At 38.7% G+C, this 27792-nt stretch overlaps 1 protein-coding gene and 1 long non-coding RNA gene across 2 annotated transcripts in view; one reads left to right on the plus strand and one right to left on the minus strand.

The window, feature by feature from the left end:
* Window positions 1-27394, minus strand: part of LOC106956360 (putative neural-cadherin 2) — a 34469-nt gene extending 7075 nt beyond the window's left edge. Inside the window, exons 1-10 of the mRNA XM_015047150.1 lie at window positions 27162-27394; window positions 22115-22239; window positions 21805-21932; window positions 18833-18956; window positions 17002-17185; window positions 16601-16767; window positions 12338-12602; window positions 11276-11462; window positions 7637-7887; window positions 380-534 (exon numbers count right to left, since the gene is read on the minus strand). Of these exons, the coding sequence (XP_014902636.1) occupies window positions 380-534; window positions 7637-7887; window positions 11276-11462; window positions 12338-12602; window positions 16601-16767; window positions 17002-17185; window positions 18833-18956; window positions 21805-21932; window positions 22115-22239; window positions 27162-27249 (1674 nt within the window). The 5' untranslated portion in view covers window positions 27250-27394. The remainder of the gene's footprint in view (window positions 1-379; window positions 535-7636; window positions 7888-11275; window positions 11463-12337; window positions 12603-16600; window positions 16768-17001; window positions 17186-18832; window positions 18957-21804; window positions 21933-22114; window positions 22240-27161) is intronic.
* On the plus strand, window positions 1370-6992 carry LOC106956361 (uncharacterized). Its single transcript, XR_001426757.1, has 2 exons — window positions 1370-1444; window positions 1904-6992. It is a non-coding gene; the product is annotated as an uncharacterized LOC106956361 (long non-coding RNA).
* Window positions 27395-27792: the final 398 nt, after the last annotated feature.

Here is a 27792-nt window from a genome sequence, read left to right on the forward strand (position 1 = left end):
GCCCCACAGTTTGGGAACCTCTGGTTTAAAGTAGGTTATAAAAACTAAGAAAATGGCACTGCTGCAAGCCTGCAAAAAATAAGGGTGTCCAAGTATCAAGATGGGCAAAGAGATCATTGATCAGACAACATTTAAGATCTTAATAGTAACTACTAATATTAAAAAAAAAAATACTAACTAAAATATTTACCCCAACGACTTGTGATATTACAGCAAAAGTCCAATGAAACACTTTGAAGATTGTGACTGCAATGTGACAAAAAAAATGTATAAAAGTTCAAACATCATGACAATATAATGTCTGCAAGTCACTGTTAAGTACCGAGCAATTTTTAAGGACCGTTTCCGTGATTAAGAGATCGAATGGGAATGCATGTACCTGGTCCTGTTCCCCGCCACCTTCCTCGTCGTAGTTGAGCACGTTTTCTCGGATATCCTCCCACTCGCCATGGTGTGCAGACACATGGTAAACACCCTCCTTCAGGCCCTTGTGTCTCCTCCAGCAAGAGTAAAGAAACAGCCCCAGCATCAACACTGAGGGGTGCCAGAGAGCGTGTTAGCACAGCGGGGAGCACTCGCGCATAATTAAAATGAGAAGCTAAGCAGCAAGACGACATGCCTTTGGATGTAGAAGGAATGAGAGAGCAAAGTTGTGATGCAAATTTTTAAAACTCTAGTTATAAAAACACCCACTCTAGCATTTCCATGCCGATTAAGTACATTTTTCATCCAAAGCACTAAAAAACAGCTGACATTATATGAAACAAATAACACATAATGCATCACAAATACGAAAGCCGTAACACTGATCCAATCCGAAAGGCCTGCTGGCTACCTTGGGCATACAGTTAAGAGGCACTAATGGAACAAACGTGGAAATGGAGGCACCAACCTTTCCACCCATTCCCTTTGATGTTGCCTCTCTGTTTCCTGTCTTATCAAAGACCGCAGCTCCTTGGAAACCTATTAAATAAATTTGTACTCCTCCCAGCTTAAACTCGGGAGCCTCAGTGGCTCGGCTAAACGTGGGGAGGAATACTGCGGAAGCTGAACAGGAAAAGGTCCTGAAGCACACACATCAATCATATCTATTGTGTGCTGAATTATACAACATGCTGGACTGACCTTTAAAACCCATTAATCTCAACCAATATTTTCACCCTGTTTGCCATCCTTCATGTTCATTTTTCCTTCTTCTGCTGCTCGCTATCTGTTTTCACTACTTTGAATCTTTTCTCTGTCCTCGCTCTCCGTTTTATTGTTGTTGCTGCTGCTGCTGCGTGTTGGAACGTCCTTCCCTGCTTGCTCCCCTCGTTCTCACTCATTAAGTCTCTCCCTGTTTCTGCTTTTTTTTCCCCCCCTTACCTCTCTGGCCTCCTCCTGGCCTTAGCTTTTATCTCGCTCGCAAGATGGGATCCATTTCACCTGCAGTATCTTCCATGGAGTGAGCTAAGTACTGATTTAATTGAAAATCTTGAGAGAAATGTGAGATAATGGCATTAGTCCAGGATTTTTAAAGTAATTGCTTTGAGGGAGAATAATACAAGCAATGACTCTTTTGGTGGTCACACGAGCAGAAAAACACAACTTCCTACAGAGGTAATCTGCACAAGAAAGAGGTGGAGCAATCCTTCCTCCCTCCCAACCCCAACTTGAAATCATTGCTTTTTTCTCAGCGAGGAAGAGGAGCTGTCTACTTTTAAAACTGGAATAAAACCTTTTTTTTTGATCAAACAGAGTAACTTATGTTAACCTATCTCTGTAGCTGCAATAGACATACGGGACATACTGAGCACTTTTCTTCACTGTGCTACTTTCTCCTGCTACTCTCCACTTGTGCCTTGCTTTCACTTATTTGCTGATATTACCTTTACTTTTTCCATCTGCTATTTTATTTCTACAGAGGCAACACCTGAGGCAGCTTTCCATCCAGCTGTGTCACCTTTCTCCAATTTCAAGGAGTCAAACTTTTGTCCAAGTCATGTCCATTACAATTGAAGGTAACATGATTAGTTGATTTCACTATGTGCCTGGAAAATACATAATACCGCCCCTTGAAAGGTTTTTAGTCATACACTAATTTCAGCGTCTTTAGTTTACCAGGCTCTTTCGGGAGATCAAGTTGAACACTGACCAGGCTAAGAATGGGTTAATATTTATTTAAAATAGGTGGGCATTTACTCCAGGTCAGACCCCTTGTTGTATATATTTTCTGAATAAATGTAATTCCTCTGAGCATTATTGTGAGCAGACTGGACTTGTTTGCTCTGCTTTTGTTTCAGAGTCAATTTTCCATCATTTGCTCATTTTATACGAACCACTCACTCCCCAATTGTGCTTGTATATCGCACACCTTTGGTCGCTGCAAATTCAATGATTCGATGCAGTCAGACGTCCTCACTATAAAAACTTTTTGCCAACCGACATCATTCTAAACAGAATTTGCCTGTAACTTTATGACAGCTGCGTACCGTCACTTGGATCGAAAGAGATCGAATGCTGTCTTTGCATCTATTTCTCTCCTTCCGATTGGACTGATACGAGTACATATTTCTGTGCACAAGATGAACCTGTTGGTGTCAACGTGCCTTCAGGTGAGAATTATTGTGAACTGTTGCTGTACAGATGAGGCGAATTGAACTGAATAGGTTGTAGTCGGTGGAGTGAAGGCGCTACACACTTTTATTTTTATGCTCCTCTCATTTCAGACAGAAAAAAAAAAAGATTTGAAGGATTCCTCTTAAATCCCCAACTGACCCGTCCTCTGTGCGAGGTGGAGGAGAGAGCAGTATTGATCAGCTGACCTGGCTCCTTGACTGTTAACGCCTGAGCAGCCTTGAAGAAAACACCAGAATCTTGATAAGGTGCCAGCCCGACAGCAGCTCTTATCCTTACCTCCAGGATTACCTGGCCTTCTAGGTGCAGCCTGCAGGCTCCCCTTCCCTCCAGCATCACCTGAGCTGCCGTTAAACACATAACTACGGCGGCGGAGTGAGATGGACGCCAGATTGAGGCTAAACCGCAGCCCCCCTCTCCGTTGCAAGCATCCAAAATTAGATATAGGTAAACAGACACTGGTTGCTCTATACCTGTGGCAACTGCATCGCAGAGTAGAGTGCGAGTGAATGTGCAGCTACACTCCGGTGAGATCAATATCCCACAGGGTAGAGCACAAACATCGCAGTCATTCGTCAATCTATAACACTGCTGCTCCTCTGCCCTCTAACCACTACTATGAACAGGGCATTATGATGTTAGACTGGACTGGACTGTGCATTATGAATGAGAGTGGAGAAAACTGTAACCAAGCACGATCCCTGAATTTAACTATTTCGCTGCGCCTCCAGTCTGAGAGCAATGAGGGGGGTGGGGGGGGGAGGGAGAAAAAGAGCTATGAAACAGATTGAACATCAGTGGGGAAAGAGGTGAAATGGGAAGAAATAAAAACTGATGAAGATGGAAATGAGACAGGTGAGAAATGAGGAAGAGTTGGGAAATAATTTATTTATACATTTTTCAGGGATGAGAGGGGAGGGGGTGGAAAAATAGGCGACACTTTACGCAATGGCTTTTGGAACCGAGCCCATCTGGACAACTAATTCCTCTATTCATCAAAACACACAGTGTCAGAGTTGACGTTTGACTAATGAGCGTTGGTCAGACGATCTTGTTCGGTCAATAACCTCCACCGATCTCGCACTCCGCTTGGCCTGGGATGCTGTATGTAAAACTTAATAATGGATGATCATTTTAACTTTTAATGCACGTTGAGGCGGAGTAAGAGTCGCCTTTAATCTAGCATCCAGCCAGCAGCCTTAGCCAAGCCTACTGAGAGTGCATTTATAGCAGTGGCTCTTGTGGTTCTGAGCCTGAGGATCATCATTAAACAACTGTTGTTTTGTGCCATAAAAGCAGCTGTTTTCTAAATTAAAGGACAGGACTAATTTTATTTTCCAACACAACTAAATATTCTGCTCGCTTCCAGTTGAGGGAGAAAATTTGAGTTGTTTAATTTCATTTTTTTCTAACCTGTGAAAATGTAATTACACTCACCAACGAGTGTTAGTCCTGATCCAAATTGCATTACGGAGCAACCCACGACTCCTGCTGAGGTGAATTTTGTTGGGGTTTTTTTTGTTGTTTTTTTTGCACGGTGAATATAAATGCCTCATGTGCAACCACGGACAAACTGCTTCAGTGTTTTTTTTCCTTTTTAGGCTGGCATTGCAAGTAGCTCATGAATTTCCATGAATGAGGCCACACCTCATCAGTTTTGAATTAATTATCAAATATCGCAGACACCTTTATGTTTCATTGGAAAGTGTCAGAATAACTGATCACCTAATACTGGCCACATGGCCCTTGAGGGAACGTCGAGTCAGTTATAGGCAGGGACAGTATATATTGAATTGCCGAGGCGTTTCATATGACACAAAGACTCATAAACAGCAACACAGCCTTTCAGAGGGAAGTCGGTCCAACAACATGTAGGCTATTTGTCTTTCTATTTTCGTGAGCACAAAAAAAAAAAAAAAAAGCACAAAATTCCTTATGTGATCCCAACACAATTAGTTTATCCGTTTCCTCGACCTTTACCGAATAGGATGTTCCATCTTTTTTTTTTTTTTTAAAACGATTGAAGTAGAAATATTTTTGCATACTTATTTAAAAGAAGAAGAAAAAAAAAACCCTCTGGCAGCAGATGTGGGTAGATATTGAATCTTGATCCTATTAGGTCTTAACACAGCTTATGAAACCATCAACCATGCAGTTTTATTCATCTGTTTACAACAAGGAGGGCAAATGTCATCAGTTCAAGTTAAGAGCTGAAATATCATTTGAATAATCAGTTATCTGATGCCCTTTGTGTTGCCTGTTAAACAATTTAGCTGATGTTCCTTAGAGCTCGGTATGTTGTTAATTTGCTCCTAAACTCTTATACCTATAAATATCACTGGCTATTCTCCTGCTTATTTTTTTTAAATGTTATGGACTACATGAATAATCACTGGAGAGATAACTAAGAAAAGAAAGAGAAAGACAAGGTCTGTTATGAGTGCTCATTTTAAGCTGTGCAAAGGAAATTTCATTGCAAGCCTGTGCAACGAGAATTTAAAAAAAAATTGAAGGAAAATATAAGAAAACATCACTGCCTTCCCGTTGACCTTCTTAAGAGACCTTATAAGGACTCATAAGTTTTTTACACTGTGCGCAGTCTGGTGGGGTCACACTGACCCTGTCTGCGCTTTTACGAGTATATTTGTTTTGTGTGTGTGTGTGTGTGTGTGTGTGTGGTTTCAGAAGCTGACGGTCTGACGGGACAACCCCCCCGGCTTCCCTGCTGTCCGATCATGACTTTTGCTGCGCTCCTCCTTCGCATCGCGTTGAGACCCTGGGAGGGTTAAATCATGAAATAACTTTTTGGTTCAATTGTATTAGTCACCCACCTGATTGCTGCTCGACCTCTGACCTTTAGAATTAAGAAATCAATGAAACAGGATTTTACCAAACCTATTTTCATTTTGGACCACATTGAGATTATGAATCTCAAGGGGCTGATTGTGGGAGGAAATATTGATAAAACTACCCACTAAACTGTTAAAATATGACCAAATAGCTGTCTCTGAAAGTATTTCTTAAAGTTAAATAACACTGAACATCTTTTCACATCTATGTATTTGGCACCATATAAATAAAAACTGATCAAATGATATTTAAGCACACACTTGATATCTTGAAGGTTTTATTCATGTGACCCTCAAAAGTATATAGAGTGTCACGTAAAAAGTGTCACATGCAAAAAGTTAGGCAAATTTCAAGAAAGGGTGAGAAACGGACTCACTGGCATCCAGCCATGTATAAAGGATGACAAAACCATTTCTAGGAATCAGGGACTCCACCAAACCACAGCGACAGCAATTATCCACTAATTAAGATAATAAGGAAGACTTGTATACCTTCCTAGGAGTGCCAGTCTGACAAAGTTTCTCCAAGAGCACATTGACAAAGTCTTGCTTTGAGCCTGGTTTGCTCTTCAAAACCCAAGCATTTTACTTTATTCTTTCATATTTACTGTACTTGCAAAGCTTCGCCCAACCTTCAACATTAGCATCAGCAATAAAACTCTAAACTTCAGCTGCTCACTTCTCAGCAGGCACAAAGGAGAGAGCACATGACCCTCATCTTATAATTATTGATTTCAAGATTCTGCTCTTAAACTACAAAGCATTCAGAATCCGCTCTCCCGTTTACAGATCTGAACTCATGACCTCACATGTGTCAGAGTGCAGCCTTAGATCATCTGATGAGCCTTCAAAGAGAAACTTTTTGGTAAGGGCACGCAATCTCCCACAGCTTATATATTCTATAACTTTATTTTCTGTCGAAGCAGCTTTGAGTTTCTACTTGACATCTTTCTTTTCGAGCAAAATAATTTGGTCTCCTCATTTTTCATAGTTTGTCGAATTACAACAAGGTTCTATGTATTCTATTTTTCAGCGCATGTATTCTGCTTTTTTATTCATAATTATAACTGTGGGTCTTTTGGGCGATGTTTCCCCTAGTTTTGCACGTCTAGCAACTGAATTTTTTTTTTTTTTATCTATTCTTTGCAAAATAGCTTAACTTCACTCTGGCTGTATGGAGACGAGATTAATTTACATGGTTTGGCACCAGTTTTGATGTGGATTCAAGTCTGAGCTTGAATCCAATCCAATAAATGGACCTGTTTTGATGAGGTTTGTATCAGATTAAAAGTCTTTTCAGATTTTAGTTAGAAAAACAAAAGTTTTAACACCATGTATCTTTTTGTTCCTCTTCCCAATAATGCACTACTTTATGTCGGTCCCTTGCGTAAAATCTCTCATTAAACTGCCTTAAATCAATAAACATATTAATGGATACCTGCAGTCGGATCATGTGTGCAGGTACAAAGCTCCGATACAGCTAAGAATCTGTGCTTAGCTTTGTTCTCTTATTCTTAAAAAAAAAAACATAAGTGAACATTATCTTGAAGTTCACCTAAAACACTCTAGCGATAAAGAGGACAATAAAAGATGTCCCCTCTCCGCTTTGCCTGCTGTATGAGCTGCAAAAAAAACTAAAGTGCTCAATGGGGAGACAACTGATTGATGACGTAAACAATAAGTTGGCCAATTAGAAAGTAAGGGAGAGAGTGAAACTGACTTCTAAAGTTTAGACAGCAAGAGACCGGAGTAAACAGACATGAAAAACAGAAAAATAAAAAGAATCTCAAAATCTCAACAAATGTTTTTTCTTAGTTTTCCTATGCATCACAAATGAGGACAAGCAGTGTTTCTCTTATCTCCATGCTTCCCTTCCTGAGTTTCTTGTTTTCACCAACTGCCCATAGAGAAACACATCCCAGCATAACTCAAGAGATCAATAACGCAACAAAATATGCGGCTGAGTACAGAGTCAACAGAAGTGAGGAAAAAATAAATAAAACAGCTTATATACAGATCAAGCAAATATAGCATGATGGTACAGTGACAATGAAAACAAAACAAAACAATACAAGATGGAAGACGGTAAAAAAAAAAAAAAAAGAAATCAAGACAGACGTTGACAATGTTTGGTCACCATATGTAGAAGAGGACATAGTCGATGTAGCTACCTAGAAAGGCCATGACACAGATGCTGATGGCAAACATGGAGCTGAGGCTGAGGCTGCTGCCGTCCTCGCTGTGGAACACGGCGAGCGCCACCTCGCAGTGCCGCCCTCGGTAGCCCTCGCTGCAGTGGCATGAGTAGCGCGACGGCGAGTGGGCCACGCACGTTCCGTGTCGACACGGCCGGCTGGCGCAGAGCGTGTAGATGCACGCTCTGCCCGAGGAGGTCTCTCTGGTCATGTGTCCCGGAGGGCACCTGTGCAGAGAAGATGAAGAACTGTAAGGGAGACACATGAGACACTTGGGAAGCTGTCAAATAATAATAATAATAATAATAATAATAATAATAATAATAATAATTAATAATAATAAAAAGAACATTGAATTTTTCAGGAGTTGTGGCGTCTAAGCCGATGGTGTAAAAATAAATCCCTCAGGAGTTACACGTCTTATATCAGATTCAAAGATATGTTCTTTGAAGGTTACAGAATGTTGACTGGAAATGAAAAAAAAAAAAAGAAGAGGGAACAAGAAAAGAAACCGAGACGCTAAGATTGGCTTTGCAGCAGTAGTCCCCCAGTATATTTGTACAAACTATCCCCTGAATATCACTCATCCCTGCCCCCTGCTTCTCTGAGTGCTTTGTATCCCGAGGCTGTGCTGCAATCACAGAATATGGATGCCAAAGTCCCCACTGGTTTGGAGTGTTGAAATCACAGCAAAGAGACTTAGTGATCCTGCAGAGTTTAAAGGCCCAGCCAAAACTCTTACAGTCGCTGCTGGTATGCACTTTTCTTTAAAGTTGACTCAATATTTGGCACTCGGCACGCAACTGGTCCGCTCGGCCTCGTTGCCATCTGTTGGACAACGACGCATCACGAAACGATAAAACATTCACACAAAATTATCATACTAAGGACGCAAAACCTCCTTTCTCTGCATTAATTTATGTATGTTCTGTCATCTATTATTCATTCAAATGCAAGTCTTGCATAAATGAAAGCTCTACGACTTCTAATTTTCTGCTATGAAATTGAGAATTGTTGACTTTGGACCACCTTAGAAACAAACTGTTTAGTCAGCCGGTCATTTTCGGTTGTATAATTATGACTTCCAGTTATAACGTAAAGAACCTTCATGTTACCTTTAATTGAGACATGCAGCTTAAATCACATACAAAACATATTCCAGAAATATTGCCAAAATTGGATGTATCTTGACATAGAATAGCCTAGTTCTTCAGTAGATTCAAGTGTATCTCTCAAAAAAAAAAAAAAAAAAAAGAAAATTACAAAAAAGTGCAATATTTCTTGCCAGTCACCTCGGAAAGTGATGTCACTTATATATTATGTAAAGTCATCACACATATGTTGATATATTCCAATTTTAATGATTACAGAAAATAAAAATCCCAGATTCAGTGACTCAGAAAATTAGGATTCCGGGGAAACAGTCGTTAATGAAAATGATGGTGTCACATCCTAGTCAGCCAATGAACTCAAAACACCTGCATTGACAGATATCCAGAAGACGGTCATTAACACCCTGACAAGGGAAAGCCACAAAAGGTCAGTGCTTAAGAAGCTGGTTGTTCACAGAGCAAGCATATGAACAGAAACTGAGTTGCAGCGAGAAGTGTGGTTAGAAAAAGTGCACCACCAACAGGGAGAATCATAGCCTTGAGAGGATCGTCAAGTGAAATCCACTCCAGAATTTGGGGGAGCTGCACCAAAGTCCACAGTTAATGCAGCTGGATAGCAGAAAATTTTAGAGCACTTCATGTTTCCCTTTGCTGACAAGCCTTTTTTGGAAATGCTGGTTTTATTTTCCAGCAGGACTTGGCGCCTGCTCATGGTGCCAAAGGCGCCAAAGCTGGTTCAGTGACCGAGGTGCTCCAGTTCATCATTAGCCAGCAAACTCCTCTGACCTGAACCCCCAAAGAAAATCCATGAGTCTCAGATTTGTTTGATGAAAGATACAAAACATGCGTCACATTTAGGTAGGAAATTCTCTGCAAAGATTTTGTATAATTTTTTACATCATGAAAAAAAAAAATGTTTTAACCTGGAATTTATAGGCTGTGTGGACCTTAGTTTCATAAATGACAATGTTTTTTACCAACAAGATCATTTCTGAATGTAAAACCCTGGCACTGGGTGTCCCACAGGGTTCAGATCTGGAACCTTTTACTTTTATCCTATCATCATCATTTTACACATTCTACCTCCTGAGACTTATTCCTGGACATTTCTTACCATCGTTACGATAACAACATTCAGTCTTTTGCTGAATAACGTAAGTTCTCATCCTTGATTAAATGCCTAGCCAGGAGGTATGCGTTTCACTCTGCCATGTCCTTGCAGCATCATTTAAGACAATTAATAAAAAGTTGTGGTTTTACCAACTATAGAACATCTATGAGATTTGAAGTATTTGTAAAACAAATGAGCCTAAAATGATTAATCCCACTTTTATGTCTTCACTCATTCCAGGATGCAGCTACAAGGCAAACACTAAAAAGGAAGCAACAAATTACAGCCATTTTAGTGTTTTTGCACTGGCTGCCCTTGCATTTTAGAATACATTTTAAAATTTTAGTCGTAACTTTTACAGCCCTTTGCGGTTGTGCTCTTGTTTATATCTCTGGTATATAGAGATTGATACCTCCCCTTCTGAAATCTGGTCACAGGTTGCTTGTAGTGCCATGGACTCATTATAAGCTCACAGAAAACACTTTTTTTTGTTACAATTTTTTTAGTGTTAAGTCCTTGTGCCGATTTATTTCCAATATTACTATACTATACTTTACTATACTTTCCCAAACAACATTTTGCTCTTTGCTCTGAGGACATATAATTTCATTTTGTTGACTCACATGATAAAATGCACATATATTTCACCTTAATTGGACTTAGCAAAACTGCATTTAAGCAGATTTTTTTTTTTTTTGCTAGTTTTGTTAGTTGGCACAATAAGTATGACAGAAACTGAACTCAAGTTATTTATAAATGTATTAATAATTAATTCTAATTAATTGCTAATGTTGCTGATTTATGGCTGTGCTCAACTATTTAAAAAACAGATTTTAAAAACCATGTTCGTCGCATAGATCCTAAGCAGATCAAAATAAGTAATTTCTCATTTGGATGGTCAGATTTGTGTATTAAGTTTCCCTTTCAAGGGACATTCTGACATTTTACTTGCTGATTCATGGCTTTGCTGAAGATCACATTAAGCAAAATTTCAGTATTATTTGCAAGTCATTTGAAGTTACTCTGAATGTGGAAGTGACCTTTTGCATTTCCTTTGAGTATTAACGAGTGACACCTTTTAGCTGATCCCCATTATTTAGATTGGACAGATGCAAAAGATAAAAATGCCAACTATAGAACTATAGTTATATTCCAACTTTCTGAATAGGTCAGAAAGTTGGACGGACGCACAGACAGACAGAAAGGCAGACATAGTTTTTAACTTTGCAAAAGTATAAATTGACTGCTGACATTTCTAACTTCATCATAAGTATGGTAATCCGATGCGTCCTTTGTTTTCGGAGATCTGCATGCAAATATGTGCCGAGCGTGACTGCACACTTTAAGACCGCTTTAAAACATTTGGCTGTTTATTCTCTATATTTACAGCACCTGCAATCATGCTGTCTCCAGAGGTCCAAGCAGACCAAGGGAGGGGAGCACTGGTGCTTTCTGCAGGCATCTGAGGAGCAGCCGACAGAGACGCCCTGTGAAGCGACCAGCACCTGAAGTCCTTCTGAATGCTGGTCCTCATCCAGGGGAACGGAGCGGCCGTTAAACCTCACATCACGCAAACAGCCTGGCGAAGACAGAGGGAAATAAGAGAAGGGAGACACTAGTCCTCAGGGCAAAAATCTTTTACAGGCACGCATTTACGCGGCAACAAGAGCGTAAACTAGAATATGCAGGCACACAAGCACTACTAACACTCGTAGACTTGCCGACATACCTGCCGACCAATGCTCTCACACTGCCAAACATACAAACAGCCTCGGGCGATGCTCTCAGCATGAATTTTTCTTTCTGGTGTTTTTTTTTTTTTTTTCTACCAGTTAGTTTACTCGCTCTGTTGAAAGCACGAAGTCTTCTGCATCATGTAAATGCATATCAGTGCCACTGACATACTGTGTTTATTTGTTTTGAACTATGGCATCAAAAGAGATTTTGTTGTGTAACACCTGGGGTCCAGGAAGAGGTAAGTCTAGGTACTAAATCCACTGCATGTTCAGCTGGGAGACCCATTCCTTTGAAAAAACAGATTATAAGTTAATACTACAAGTCTTTAAGGAATTGCTACTTCATTTTCTTCACCTGACCTGAACTTTAATCACCCCTGATTTATAGTGAATTAAAGAAGTATCTGCCATTTGTAAATCTTCGAAGACATGACTTTCCACATAAAGTGACAAGTGAGGCAACACAAAGCTTTTGTAAAACTCTTTCAGTCAGTGGTCCTTGAGATACTTCATTAAATTCTCTGTGCCTCCCTGAAATCATTTCAGAAAATTTGAAAAGGCATACACCTGTCAACTGTATATATTGTTCTGTCTTCCTGTGTGTGAGCAGAATCCAGCAGAAAACAAGATTTTTGAAGGTAAAAATAAAAATGCAGGACGTTTTTACAGAAATTATTTGTTGTGAGCAATGCATTTAGTTTCCCAAGCAGAAACCTACCAAAGAAGCTGCGGTTGTGTCCTGATGGGAAAGAGTTCCCAAGCATCACCACAGAGGGGTCAATAATGATCTCCTGACTCTGGCCGGGTGAGGCGGTGATTTCAAGTCGACCCCCGCCCCGATCCAGCCTCAGGGTGAACTCTCTGCCGAACCGATCCAACTCCACCTCATGCCATTCCCCGTCGTCCAGGCGGTGGTACGGCAGTGAGATATTGTAGTCTCCGTCTCCCAGGTTGTAGAAAACAGCCAGCAGGCCTTGAATCACCTGAAAACACAGTGGTACCTTTTGTAAAATTCTTATACCCCAAGTGAAAGATTGAACGCGTTTTGATAATCAAGACTTTGATCCGAGTTTGAGGCATCCTAACTCTACAGTTAGAGTACCGCTGTAAAACAAGCTGTTCAGTTTTGTCAGCTGCTGCAACAACACTATTTCTCTTAGTGTAGATTTCAGGACTCAGGAGTAAAATTGCAAAATGAGGTGCCACGAAGCAGACTGACAGTCTGACAAGAGTTAGATTTCTGCCATATTGCGCTGTGTTGATGTGCAAAAAAAAAAAAAAAAAAAAAAAAAAAACAGCTTTTGAGCATAACAACATTATAAGAAGTAGGCCAGCTCCCAAGGTGAGGAAAAGGCAGCTAAGGGTGAGCAAGGCAAGAATTGTGAAATTTAAGCACCCATACAAGCCCATCTGCTGTAAAACCTGGCAGAAAAGTGGGATGGAAATTCCAGCGGTAAGAATTTATTCGGCAATTTTGCAGCAATGATGCTCTGCCAGGTTGCTCCACACATCACTGCATGGCAAAGTCATCCCGAAGGCAAGGTATACATGAAACAACAATTATCTTCAGCAGTTAGGGATGAGTGAACACAATGGACAAACCAATGTGAGGCTTCCCATAACTGCAGCTTGTACATGTCCTGAGCTTAATTGGAAACAGTAGGTCTAGATAATTCACAGTCAGCCCGGCATGCATGCATTAACTATTGCTCCCTCAGCAGGAGACCCTTTCTACTGGACGCACATAAATGCACACCCATTTATTAAAAAAAAAAAAAAAGTCTAAGCTCAATGTGATTTCCCTATTGCTTCATCTTGCCTGTAGTGCAAAGCAGAAATTGTGTAAAAAAAAAAAAATTAAAAAAAAATAAAAAGGTTAATCAATGCGCAGGTACAAATGATTATATAAACTTTCTGCAGTATCCTTTGAGTCATATGCAATCATCCCTTCTCAAAATATATTTCAGCATATTTCTGAGGTCTGAACTGTGTCAAGCTCTGACTTTTTTTTTTACTCTTTTCAGAAGTTACTTGTGGAGTTTATCCCAGACACCCTCTTAAAAACTTCTTCTCAGCAAGCGTTACTCTAAATCAGGGGTGGCCAAGTCCAGTCCTCGAGAGCCACCATCCTGCAAGTTTTAGAAGTATCCTTACTCCAACAGACCGGGATCAGCTCTACAGAGGCCTGATAACGAGCCAGTCATTTGATTCAGGTGTGTTGAAGCAGGGATGCATCTGAAACTTGCAGGATGGTGGCTCTCGAGGACTGGACTTGGCCACCCCTGCTCTAAATGTTTTCTTCACAGAGAGGCTGAACTCCTCTGAGAACCGAATGCAGTTTCTACCCAGCCTGCCCTTGGTAACCTCTGTGTGAAAAAGTACTTATTTATTCAGTGGGCACTCAATTCCATATATATCCATAAGAAAAGAAAAACTGGGGCAAAAAGGCTGCCCTTTAAATTAGAAGGTTTAGTCAAAAAACACAGTAGGTTGTGTTCAAGTGTTTATGTGTGTTTTGGGACAACAAGGCTGAAAATGTTTCAGCGTGTTTGCTGCAGACAGACATCAGAAGCTTTATACAGCTCACCAATTCAGTTCCACAGAGGGTTTCGCAGAAAAGCTCCACAGCCCTCACACCACACATTAAAGCCAACAGCCTCTTCCTTCTCTTGTCACTGTGGGACTGAAACGAGGGAAGGGGACACTATTGTTTTTTTTTTCTCATGCAGCATGAAAACTAAAAGAACAAGGGCTGGTGCTTTAAACCGTGCTGTCTGACAAATAAGTGCCAGCACAAAAACGAGATGTTTTTTTTTATTTATTTATTTATTTTTTTTTTTTACGGCAGACTGGCAGTGTGAAATCCGTAATAGAAACAGTTTTGGTGCAACCAGGTGACCTGTGAGTGACAGACCTACCAGAGTCAGTTACTTCCAGGCACTGTTCTCACTTGGCCTGTCAGCTGGTTAGATGAAATCCTTTGACAGGGAACACCACCATCATAAACACTCAGCATGGTGTCAGGCAGACGACACACAAGAAGTAAAGCACACTGTCTGCAGCAGTCAACTAAGTGGGTTGCAGATCCAGTGCCTTAAAAACTATTTCATGTTTAAATTAAAAATTTATGCTTTAAATATGATGGTCCAGCTCAAAGCAGCGACAGCAAAAGATGCATGGGGTTTTCAAAACTTTGAGAACAAAAATCAGTAAGTACTATGTAAATTTGTAGACAGCAAATTCAGTGCTGTCGTAGGAAAACATTATTCTGTGCAAATGCAGCTTCAAGTCTTTTAGGGCTACCACGTATGCACATCTACAGGTCGAAATTGTTGCCTCATACCTCAAACTCAGAAAGACAAGTGGAGGATTTTAGAACCTGGATTGTCTAGTTTTGTGTATGAATAATACGATTTAGGACTGGACTTTTCTAACACAGAAAAATAAAATAGATTATCATGAATATGGGAACACAACACACAGTACTCAAAGGCTCTTAATGACATAATACAATGGACCTGCCATCACAGCTATGGGGTATTTGATACCCCAAAGCTGAAGTTTCTCCTGACTTTTTTTTTTTTTTAAGACACGTTGGCCTCTGAACTGATTATGTAATGCTGCTTTTTCTTAAGTTCGTTTCTGTTTTTATGGTTAGAATTTTAGAAGATGTATAAAAATGTATTAACAGTATCCCAATACAAATAACGTGAAGGAAGGGAAAAAGCTCAAATGTGGTTTCATCAGATCAGAACATGTTTGCTGTGTCCCCTAACAAGGCTTGTGGCAAACTGACAACATGGCATCTTGTACCTTTCTTGCACCAGCTATCTTCTTTCCACTCTTGCACAAATTGGTGCAGTCCAATTTGTGGAATGCACCACTAATAGTCTTTTTTTTTTTTTTTTTTAGGCTAAAGATTCACCCTCTCAACTTTCCACTGGCCTCTTTGTTGCTTTTCTTATTAATGCTTTTTATGTCTGGCCTGTCAGTTTAGGTGGATGACTATGTTTTGATGGGTTTGCTGTTGCACCATCCATTTTCCATTTTTGTATGATGGCTTGAACAGTGCTCCATTAAATATTTAAAGGCTGTGTTATTGTTTTATAGAAAAAAAAAAAAAACTAAACTTCTCCCTGGATATTATCCTTTGTCTTCAGGTTGCTGCTTGTACACTAATTTTCTCTAACAAACCTCTGAGTTCTTCTTAAAACAGATGTACTGTCTAGTAATTAGGTTGTCTCTGAGCCTGGATTTTATTCAGGAGTTTTTCTTTGTAAAGGCGTCTTCAGATTACCTTTGTCGACAATTGGTGCTGTACAACTACAGCAAATTGTACTGAACTTCCTTGGATTATAGGAAGGCTTAATATAAATTTATGCAACTCAGTTTTGCAAAAACCACGTGTTCTTTTTATTTAACTTTAAAATTATGCTCCACTTTATCCTGGTCTGTTGCGTAAAACCTGCATGACATACAGAGGTGATTATAGCTGTAATGTGGTAAAATGTGAACAAGATAACTGAATACTTTTGTAAGGAACAGTTTTTATTGCATCTAGAGACATACTGCAGAGACTTTGAGCTTACTTCTCCACATAAGCTGTGTCAGAACTCAGAAGTGTTTAACAGGAGATCTGGCCTTCCATTTATTGCTATGCCCACTGACTCTCTTGTTATATTAAAGTGGTTATGAAACCTTAACCAGAAACAAAAATACCCTTGAATAAGAAGGGCCTATTATTTTTAATCAAACACTTTCCGAAAAGGCTCTCTGCAGATCTAGTCAAAGAGCCAGTAAGGAACATACATATGTCAGTCAACAGCCCCCTCAGTATCCACCCATATGTCTCCAACCCTGATATTACTCACTCACAGCCTGACAAGCATCTGCTGCAATCATTTGCAGGGCCTAATTTGAGGCTCACAAACAAGACAATCGCAGCTGTCAAGGTGGAGGCGGGTGACCAGCCGTGACTCACCTCTAAACGCAGGTATTCACTTTGCTCCTGGGACAGCAAGCTGAGGATGACCCCTGTTAAAGCGCGAGTACGGACCCCAACCTGGACTCTGGTCCGCCTTGCAGGGAGAGACCACAAGAGCTGCAGCTGAACGTGGCTCCGGCCGTCAAAGGAAAACTCTGGAGTCACTTGTCAATCAAAAAAAAAAAAAAAAAAGCACAAAAGGCTTGTTCAATTAATTCAGCTGTCACATGGGAAATACATGAGGGAATTACAGCGAGGGTGTGCGGCTGTGCAGAAGCACTTTATGTAAGACGGGGTTATCTTCCCACACCAGCAAGTTTTCCCATTTGGGTCTGCACACCTCGTGAGGTTCAGACTGAAAACGTCATGGTCATTTAAGGGCAACTCTACGGGCCTACCTTGATCACAATGCGGGCCCGTAAACCCTTTTTCACACAGGCAGCTGAAAGAGCCCCACTCCCCATGACAGCTGCCCCGCTTGCCACAGGAGGGAAGCTGCTCCAAGTCGGCGCAGTGGTTATCAATGAGACCGCAGCCGGGCAAAGTGTTGGAGGATTCAGCAGGAGAACCAAGGTCATACAGCTAGATTGAATAAAGAGAAAAGAAACAGGAGAAAGAGAGTTGAAGAATGACACGCTGAAAGAAGGAATGAAAAAAAAGAAGGAAATTGAAAAATTATAGTTTTATTAAAGATTTGTAAAAGAAACATGCCTCATCTCATTGGAAAATAGATTTTACAATTCACAAAACAAAAACTCAAATAATTTTAATGGCTTTTAAGGTCGAATTTTAATGGCTTTTAAGATCGAATCTTTCAAAAAGCTGATTTTGTGAAATCAATTTCATTGTTTGATAAAAACTCTAAAATGGAACATTTTAGTTTTATCTGAGACAAAGGGGGAGGAACTTCTGAATGGAGACGCAATGAGTGAATCCTTCAGCCTTCTTTCATACGAACATGGAACAGGGCACCCGGGTGCTACCGGCAAAATGCAGTCGGCTGATCATCAGCAACTGTCAGCACAGGTATTAAAATGGACGTACGAGGAGTTTGTTCATTTGGAGCTTTTAAGGAGTGTGTTAATAAAAAAAAAAAAAGACATCAGGTTGTATCTATTAGAGTAGAACCAACTGTTGTAGCACATTCAGTAATTGTAGTGGGGGCATGGGGATAAGAATGTGTGAGTGCATTATGTTTGTTTGTTTGTTGACATGACAACAGTATTATTTGTCTTCGGGCATCAAATTGAGGTTTTGTTGGCATTGGTATTTACCTTAATTAATCTGCTTTAATCATCCTAATGTCCAAAACAGTATGACGCTAACGTAATGCGCTCGGGAGTGAGTTCTGTCAGTGCAGTGTTCTGGTAAGAATATAGAAATAAATGCAAATCTGTGTGTGTTTGTTAGCTGATACTGTTGAACTCCTTGTGCGGTTTATTATGCTCCTGGCTGATTATATATTGATGTGTTTTGGGCTTTTAATTGCTGCGCGGTATGCAGGTTGTGTATTCATTTTACTAATTAATGTGCTGCTTTTTTCCTTTACAATACGGTCGATGTTATCGTGTTTCCACGTTTATTTCTATTTCATGTTTCCATTTCAAATCCCACATGTTTGTATCTTTAAAAGCCCATATACACTCAAAGATACAAGCCCTTTTCTTTTCCCTTTCTGACATTCCATTACACTCCCTTTTATTCTGTTTTAGATCAGTTAGGATTACAAATATTTACATTTACTAAATGACAGAATGGTAAACTTTCTGTACATGTAAACGTTTGCACATACTTCCTTAATACTTTGTAGTGTTTTTTGTAGTATTTTGTAAAACCTCTGCAAGATTTTACAATAAGCTGTGTATTTGATTTATTGCTTTAAAGAAACCCAAAGTTATGACACGGTTTAACTCAAATACTGGAAATAAAACATATGACACAAGATTATAACAGTATGATCTGAACTTTTCCAAATTCTCGACAAAAATGGCAAACTTATTGTATGTTAAACTCCAATTAATAATAAAAAAAATCATACTGATAAATAAAAATTATGCATGCAAGAAACCTTTGTATCACTCAGACCTAAATCACATACATTCTTTTACTAAATTGTATTATTTATAAACTTAGCTAGTTTTCTGTCATAACAGAACAGAATACATCACAGCCACCTATTCGTCCAGCCATGCAGTTGTGTTAAACTTAGATCACTTTTTTTTACTTTACCTTGCTGTCCACAATCAAGTCCCTTATACATCCAGTATAATGTTTGTGTTGTAGTTGTGGGTATTCGTATGATATGTTCTCATTGATTCCTCCAAGCTGCAGAACATGACTTGCATTCAGGTACCTGGGGATGAGAAACAACCAAAGTATGGGTGCCAAGGGAAACTTTTCAAGGTTACAACTCAAGGCAGAACTTGCAACATAAATAAAGCAGAGACTGTAAGCAGTTGTAACATGTACATACAACACCAGCTGTCTGTTAAAATTCATAGTTTTCTTCGGTTCTTGCTGAGGCGGTCATCACTTTTTGTACATACAGAAAACAAATGTGACACCTTTTCATTGTTCCTTTCCTCTTACTTTGAAAGTATGCATTATACCAGTATGTAAATTACATTTGTGAGAAAGCAAAATCCACTCAGAAAGAGATTCCTCTACTACTTTCAAGAGATGTCAAGGTGATAATTTCTCTGCCAAGGGAAGTCAAAACATACCCTCATTGGAATATGCTTTTTATTTATGAATCTCTTTGTCTGTAAAATTATTATAAAATATACATTTATTATAGGTTTATCAACAGATAGTCTATTAATAAATAACCCATTAAACCTATGTAACAGCATGATTGTTTTAAACATAAATTGGAACGTTTTCTTGACAAAACAATAAATAAATAAAAACATTCTGGTGCGAATATGTCAAGTGGATGTGTGGCCACTTACTACTGAGGAAAAGTGTGTTAGAGTTGTGAGAGTGAATAGATCAATAAAGCAGCTTTCTCCTCACCCACCAAAAACAGTTTGCCTGTTCAAAAGACTTCATCCTCATGAATATGAAATAAATGAAATCCTGGTTCCAAGAGAAAAGAAAATTGCAAGAGAAAAGACAAAACACAGTTCATACTGCAGTAATAACGGGTAGCTCTACATTAGTCAGAAGTTAGATCATGGAGGTGACTCAAGGCGTTATTTGTGAGCACAAAGTTTCTAAGGAACAAAACATGTAATTTTAGGATTTTTTTTATTTTATTATTATTTTTTTTTAAGATTTTATGTGTCCTGTCAGTTCAAAACTTCTGCTAATATCCCATAATTGCTTCATGGAAAGAAATCAATAATGTGTATTTGCAATAACAGGATGGATATTAAACATTTGTTTTTCTTAGTGTCTGAGCAAAATGAACAAGAGATTTCAAAGCCCTGTTTTAACTTCCCTTCCAACCACAACCTGTGCAGCACTAGCTTTCAGAGATTTAAAAGCGAATAAACCTTTCAGTTTTTAAAAGAAACAAGATAGACATATAAAGCTTGAGGGACATGGCAGAGGTTTAACTACAAAAACATCTTGACAGCTGTATTGCTGAAGTGCAGTTCAACTTCTGGGTTAAAGAGCAAACAGATTATACACAAAAAAGTGAGAGTTTTTCCAAGTCCTAACAATCTTTATAATATGTGTGCAAAAAATAATAAAGCTCCATCACAATATTATGTGTAAGGTTGCAATTTTCAAATTGTAGCTAAGCTGAAACAACAATAATGAGTCCAGAGGCAAGCCGGGTCCATGGTGGTAGTAAACAAGTTGAGCTGTGACCAAGCACAAAATGCTATGAGGATACGAAGTCAAAAATTAATTGGCATTTTAAGGATTACATTTCAGGAAATCATCAACAGTTTCTTTCCCCCAGAGAAAACAGTGTGGCACATGAGAAACTAAAAACAGCCTGTGTATCCATCTGATTTAATTTTAATAAATAATAAACCCTGGAAAAAACATAAGCAGCATTTTCCATGAGAATTTCTGGGTTTGAACAGTTCTACCTACAAATCTTTCCCATGCTGTCTAACGTATGAAATGCCACAAAGATGCTTTGTTTGGTAATTCTAAGTTAACAGATTCAATTTGATTCCTAAGCTGAGATATTTAACTGAGAATCAATGGAAAATGAATTTGATACTGCTTTGATACACTTTTGAAGAAAAAATATGTAATTTTCTTTGTTCTGTCTTTCATTTGTTTATCTTATGTTTGTAATGTACAATGCCAGTTACTAAATAAAACCTAAAAGGCATACATTGTGTGACTTAGAAAACATTAAGACATGAATGCAAACAGAATATGAAACAAAGCATCTACTAAATACTACATTGAAAGTAGCAACCAATCCAAAACATTTTGAAAAGTCTAAGTTCCCCCAGCCCCCTGCTGCTAGTTTTGCATCTAATCCTCACACTGCCCAATGAGGATATGGGGCAAGTCCCTCCGGTCCATGCGTCAGTTTAGGTTTAAAAACAGTAAGTGAAAACTAAACACAAATAGATTTGTTTGGGCTTGCTAAAGAAAGCCACACTCCAGTTTAAAGAAGGCTCTCTTGAATTATTCACGCTGTTACTTCTCGTGCACTCAAAACAAATGCAGCCACACATTTTCCTGTGTCCAATTAAGTACTCATTGCAAATACAGCCATTAATTTGTGTCTTTTTTCATTAAAAGAACCACTTGGATAATAATAAGCATAGCGGTTAGTTAGTTCACATCTGCTTCATTTACGTAGATTTGTGTTTTATATTTTAATTTTCAAGTAAAAATGTCTCCTATCTCTGTCTTTTTTAAACTCATGTTTTAAATATACAAACATAAAACATTTATTGGAGATACTTCTACTGTGGTCCAGCTTCAAATGTGAACTGTGGAAACACCATGGATGGTTTGGAGGGAGGGACGAATCTTTTCCAAATGACCTGTGACAGGAACATATTAAACACATATGCTAATTATAAAATGAACTGTTCGTTAATGGCGTTTCCCTCTCTTTAATTACAAGGCGGTATGGCCACGAAAAGGCCAGCTAGATCTACGGATGGATGAACGGTTGGATAGAAAGTTCACACAAAGGGACAGAAAAATAAAGTCTGAGAATACAGATATTTTTCCCCAAACTATTTTCTCTTTCCAGAATTAATTATTGGTCTTACTTATCCCTGTTGGGCGTGACCCCTCGTATTTCACAGGAAGAGCGATCCTCTGTCATTGCCCAAGAATCCACCCCCTCTGCTTCCATGACAATCGCACTGGAGCATCGATCCAGAGTAAAGCGCACTTCCTTTAAATTGGGTGGGAAAGAAAAGAGAAGTCATTACAGCCGCATGTGGGGATGAATGTTGAGCTTCTTGACAATTCCGTGGCGCCGCAGCGTGTTTTCTAATCTGACATTTCTCTCGCACGTAGAGTGAAACCGTCAGTGACAATCGCGTAGGAGCTATGGTGGTTCTGTACTTCTCTTACTTTGCTGTTGCTCCTCACATCAAGGCGGTGCCAACGTCTGTCACTCACTCCAACATTTGTTAACTGGAGAACTAGGGTCCCAGAGCCATGGTTGATTTTAAGGCTAGGAGTCCCACCAATCAGCTCTATAAAAGACGAACACCAAAGTTAATAGAAGCCGCTGAAAAATAAGTGGACGATTAATTCTGGGGGAAATTATTGGAAAAAAAAAGGTCAAACTCATAAAAGCAGCTCAAAATGCACGTATGATTAAAAATATAAAACCAGGGTAAACAGAAAATAGTGATGAAATGTATTGTAAACCAAACAGGGTATAAATACAAGAAAATGATAAAAAGGCAAGGTTCAAGTTCCCAGTTTGATACAGGGAAATACCCAAGGGAAGTTTCTTCTCTTAAACAAAGAGAATAAACAACTGAACGCAGACTGGAGCGCAGAATCTGAGTAGCAGAGAGAACAGTATGCTGCAAGCCACATTTAGAGCACTTGTGGCAAAGTTGTGTTAAAAGAAATGAATTCAGGTTTACATTTCTTGAATGTACACAGCTGTTTGTGCATTTTAATAATAAGTCATGGCTTCCTGTTTGCCTTAGGAATAATTGCAACATGATACAGAAGGCCGTTTCTCTTAATCTCTGATTGCTGGCAAGCCTGTTGCCAAAACAAGGTGATTATATTTTGAAAAAGCTCACCGAACGACAAAGAATCTGAGATACTGTGAGATTATTTCTCGTCCTTATTATTTTTTTTAGATCGTTTGATAGTAGACTCCAGCAACACTTGAAATGCAAAGGAACCAACTTCACTGCATTCATGACCCCCAAAAACGACAAGAGCCAACATTTTTTGGTTCCCCAGAATTTTTAATTTTACTGGAGTCTTTATCTTACCAGATCTTTGCCCCTCTCCATGCACCTTGTAAGTAGTTGAAATACCAGACAGAAGATTTAAAATAACAACATCCTCTGTCATTCAGATTATTTTACGGCAATAAAAAAATTATTTATTTTGGGTCCGGCACTGGAAATAGCTCTGTATCATGGGGTGACAGAGGAAATTTAAGAAATGACTTTGGCTCGTTAAAGATTCATTAGTTTAGAGAACAGTGAATAGAAAACATATAGTCATACTGTATATCCATGCGTGTAGGCAGGGTGAGCATTTGCACAATGATAGAAACAATAACCTGATAGCATAACTCCACCATAACTGCATCATTTATAATATAAAATTACAAAGACTGTTTCTTTACTATGTTACACAATTGGATGATATTACTTTTACATTCAGCATATTTAACATTGTCTTCACTCTCGTTGCCTTGAGAAGATTGTATGCTTCTTCTAAATGTTTCAGTGCTCCTAAGGCTGCAATGGAATTAGATCTTTAAGGCACGACATACTTAAACTGTATTAATTGTATCTGTTTTGGTAAAAAAAAACAAAACAAAAAAAAACACAAAGTTCCCAGAGTGAGCCTTTGTATCAGCAACAATAAACTGTGTTGATGTTTCTTTCATGAAGTCACTGTGTGCTTTCCGAGTCGTTACCTGTGAAGTGGACTGCACCAGGTATTCAACCATGCTATGAAAGATTCCCAACAGAGCAAAAAAAAAAAAAAAAAAAAAAGCTCAATTCAAGGAAAATCTGGACCTGAGTCAACAAAAAGAAACTATGGTTCACTGATTTTCTGTGTGATGGCACGAGTGATCGATCATTACTGGAGGCGCAAAAAAAAAAAAAAAAAAAGGAGACATATTTTTTTTTTCGTAAAACCTTACTGGGATCTTTAAACTCAGTAAATCAAGACTCAAATACACAACACCTCACGCTTTGCCGTTATTGATTTCAAAGGATCACATACAGACAACAATATATCACATGTAGACATCCTTTTTCCTGCAGGAAGATTTAACACGAACATGGCAAAATTATTTCTTTATTTTTCCACGTTTCGCAAATATGAAAGCAAACAAACGTAACATCTCACAGATTAACTTTTATTTGCTTTCCAATCCAAATTGGTTTTCATTGCTCATACCTAGCTGATAAGAATTTTGCTGCAGCATTTTTGTGCTAAAGGCTTTAAATCATTATTCTTTATTGGAAGAGATAAAGAAACAGGGTTTTCATAGAATTACACTGAAGTTGTGCAGCTTGTTTTAGGGATGGTAATTTCAACTATGGCAAACAACACTATTTAATTTCCCAGGGCTCCATTCTAATACCAGTGCTATGTCTATTTCTGTTCGTATTAGTCTAGTGTTTGTAAATTACATAATTTACTTTCATGCTCATTTAAGGTTTCATTTTCTGATCAAGTATGATCAAATATGTTTACTGCATATCATACTTTCAAGGTACCCTATGATCTTGTAAATAGTTTACATGTCGTGGAACAAAAATATATACATAGATATGTTTTCTTTCTGTGGCCTCCAACAATTTATCCTCCAACAATTTACCTAAAATTCTAGTTTGAATTTTCTGCTGAAACCCTTCAGACTGGGGATGTTTGGTTCAATTCCTTGTGGGATGTTTTATGTGTACCTGCTCGAACACACCTGGATATTTTATTGCTATAAAGATGTAAAATTGTTGCAGTTACAGCTATAATAATTTTATAAGACACCGATGGTTTGAAATGTAGGTGTTTTTCATTCACCATTATTTCTATTGCTTTATGATATTTTTACCAACTATGCAGAATATTTACTGTTTTACTGCTTTTACTGCTGTACAAACGCTATCTACACAATAGCTTTACATTTTCTCCATGCGCTCTGCATTTTGCATTTTGTCTGAATTAGTTTTTCCCTATTGTGCTAAATAAATACACACATACTTGAACTTGCGGCACTTTGAAAGGATCTAATCAGCGAGTTGTTCAGACATACAGGGGAAAGTATGTCACTTCTCCAGCTAAGAGCAGAAGAAGTTCAACCTTCTCACCTTTCATCTACCCACTCAGAAGTCAAAAGTCGTGCTCTCCTTTTGTTTTTGCTGTGAACTGGAAATTCTCATAAGATATACGTTTTATTTTCTCCTTTTGTTTTGGAAATAAAAGTTCTTGCTGCTCTCCCTGGTCTATCTAAGGTTTTGTTGATCTTTGTTTTCATTCGAGTTTCTGTTTCAGACCCAGCAGTCTTGCAGTGCCATGAACTTTAACTTTTAACTTCCTAATTAAGACCCGTCGAGCCTGAGACTTGGCTCCTGAGATTGAAACTTTCTCTAACCATTCCAGCATCTAACCTGGAGATGCTCATATTTACTGGCTAGCAATGGCAGGCACTGGGTCAGATGTTCCCAGCTTGTGACGCATTTCCTTCACAGCTATTCACAAATAGTTTGGAAATTGCAACAACTGTCACACTAATGGGCACCAATGAAATCAATGAGATCTTATTGCTACAATATGTTAAGACAGACATAAATGTTCAAGGTGAGCAAAATGCCAAAACCGAGGCCTACACTTGCACATCATCTGTTAATGGGAGAAAGAAAAAAAAAATAATAGATCCAAGATGTTTTTACCATCAAGTTCAAACAGCCATTAGAAATAGAAGCAGGTACTGCTGCAGCCTTGAAACTAACAAACTGAAACAACAGCTGCAAAACCTTTTATTTATGAAATGTGATGCCAACTAATATTTGGAGTGGCAGAGCTAGACAGAAAGAAAAACATGCTTCTAAAATCAAACCTTTGCTTGCTGTTTTGGTTTGCGTACTACTTTTTGACTTTCAAAAACTTCAAGTAATTCTGTATTATCTACACACAGGAAATGATTCAATATCATAAATAGCAAAAAACCCCTTCGCCGATTTGTGTACCAAACATTGCCATTTCATCCCTTCCACTTTGTATCCTTCAAACAAACTGTTTTTGTACTCTTCTTGTAAACTACAGAGTATGAGTTTGTTTTTCATTGTAGCTCAGTATTTTTGATAAACTGTGGAGATGAATGGTCAAAAAAAATCTCTAATTATGCACATACTATTATTTAATTTTTAAGTTATTATTTTGAAACTTTATATTATACCTTATTTACATCCAGTTTACTTCCAATCCACATTTTGACCCCTTCAAATATGATTAAGACATGTAATCACACCAAAATTACTTTCCGATTACCCATATTACTTACTATTACAGTAAATTATGAGGTGAGTATCAAAAATTACTTTTATTTTTGGCTGTCAAAGCTGGTCTGAAACACACACTTGGGTGGTGAAATCAAGTTTGGTGGAATGAAATGTCCCTCAGAAGACATTAACAGTTTTGTACCTGGTACAAAATGACTGAAAGTGCAAAGGTGCATAAGGACATTGGTGGATGGGGGTATTCGTCTCCTGACGGTAGAAAAAAAAACAGGACAACAAAGTACTACAGGAGTGAACTAGAGTTATTTTTGTATGATTATGGGTTATAATTTGTCACAAATTTTATGAGCCAACCTCCCCAAGCTGAAATCAGAAGCAAACATTAAGATGTAATAAAAAAATCTTCAAAAAATCTATAGAAATGCATGAGTATGAGTTGGTGCAGGAGAAACCTATTTACAGGCAGATAATTCAAAACTGGCTGCAGAAACATGTCTATCCATAAATATAACTTCAGTCAAAGTGAGGATGCATTTATTTTACTTATGCTTTAAAAAAAAAAAAAAGTTTATCAATATGTCAAAAAAAATAAAAAGTCCTGCTGATGTTCACTCTGACAGTGAACATCTACAGAAAATAAAGGTTTTTCGATTGTTTCACTGCAAGTATGATATTGACCTCAGGGGCTTATGAAAAAGTATTGCTTATGTATTTATTAGCAAATGTGTTTAGTCTTTAAAGCATATTGAGCTGATGGTTGTATAACTCAGTTGACTGAGAGCTCATACGTCTCTGAAGTAAACACAAACCTAAAGCTTTCCTCATATTTGTGGTTGATTAACTACCTCCCAGTAGTTAACGCACACAATTAAGTTCCAGGTTTTAGAGCTCAGAAGCCCAATAGCACACATGTAATTACTGAGGCTTGACTTTGTTTATTTACTTACCTATGGCAATGTAGTCTTCATTATCCCCAGGTAAAAGGGTGGCCAACGGGCCTGCGTACAACAGCAGTCCGTCATCTTCCTCCGTCATAAACTCGAGCGAAAGATGGCTATCAAAGCATGGCCTTATGGGAGGAAACCAGGCATAGCCGTTACCAAGGAAACTAAGTCTTGTCTGCTGACAGTCTGGCCCTTCGAGCTGTGGGGGGCAGTGGCACCTGTAGCACAGAGAAGGGAAAATGTGTGAAAAATCAGGACAAAACAAGTGGAAAGAAACAATCAGTGTCATTCAGTTTTGAGCTCTCAGAAATCTTCGCATTGTCTCCGTCGTACGTGACAGTCTTGTTGATTCACGCAGGCAGACAGGTCCGACTGTGTTTGAACAGGCTGCCTGTCAACAGACAGCGAGCGGAGCACTTTTTATCTATCAATTGTTTGCATTAGCGACAAAGCCCTGAATATTCAGCCCTACATTAAATCAATTAGTTATGAACACAGCATTACTCTGGTCTATTCTTTATCTATAGCAGCTGTCTGAGCTGAACTCCCCGGAGACAGTTCAGGCCAGGCATATCACGTTCCCTTTGTTAGGAGATAATTACATTTATTTCTTTCACTCCTCTATGTGTCGAAC

Source organism: Poecilia latipinna, unplaced genomic scaffold (genome assembly GCF_001443285.1).
Source record: "Poecilia latipinna isolate Pla-1442-1.1 unplaced genomic scaffold, P_latipinna-1.0 Scaffold810, whole genome shotgun sequence".
NCBI classification, from domain to species: Eukaryota; Metazoa; Chordata; class Actinopteri; order Cyprinodontiformes; family Poeciliidae; genus Poecilia; species Poecilia latipinna.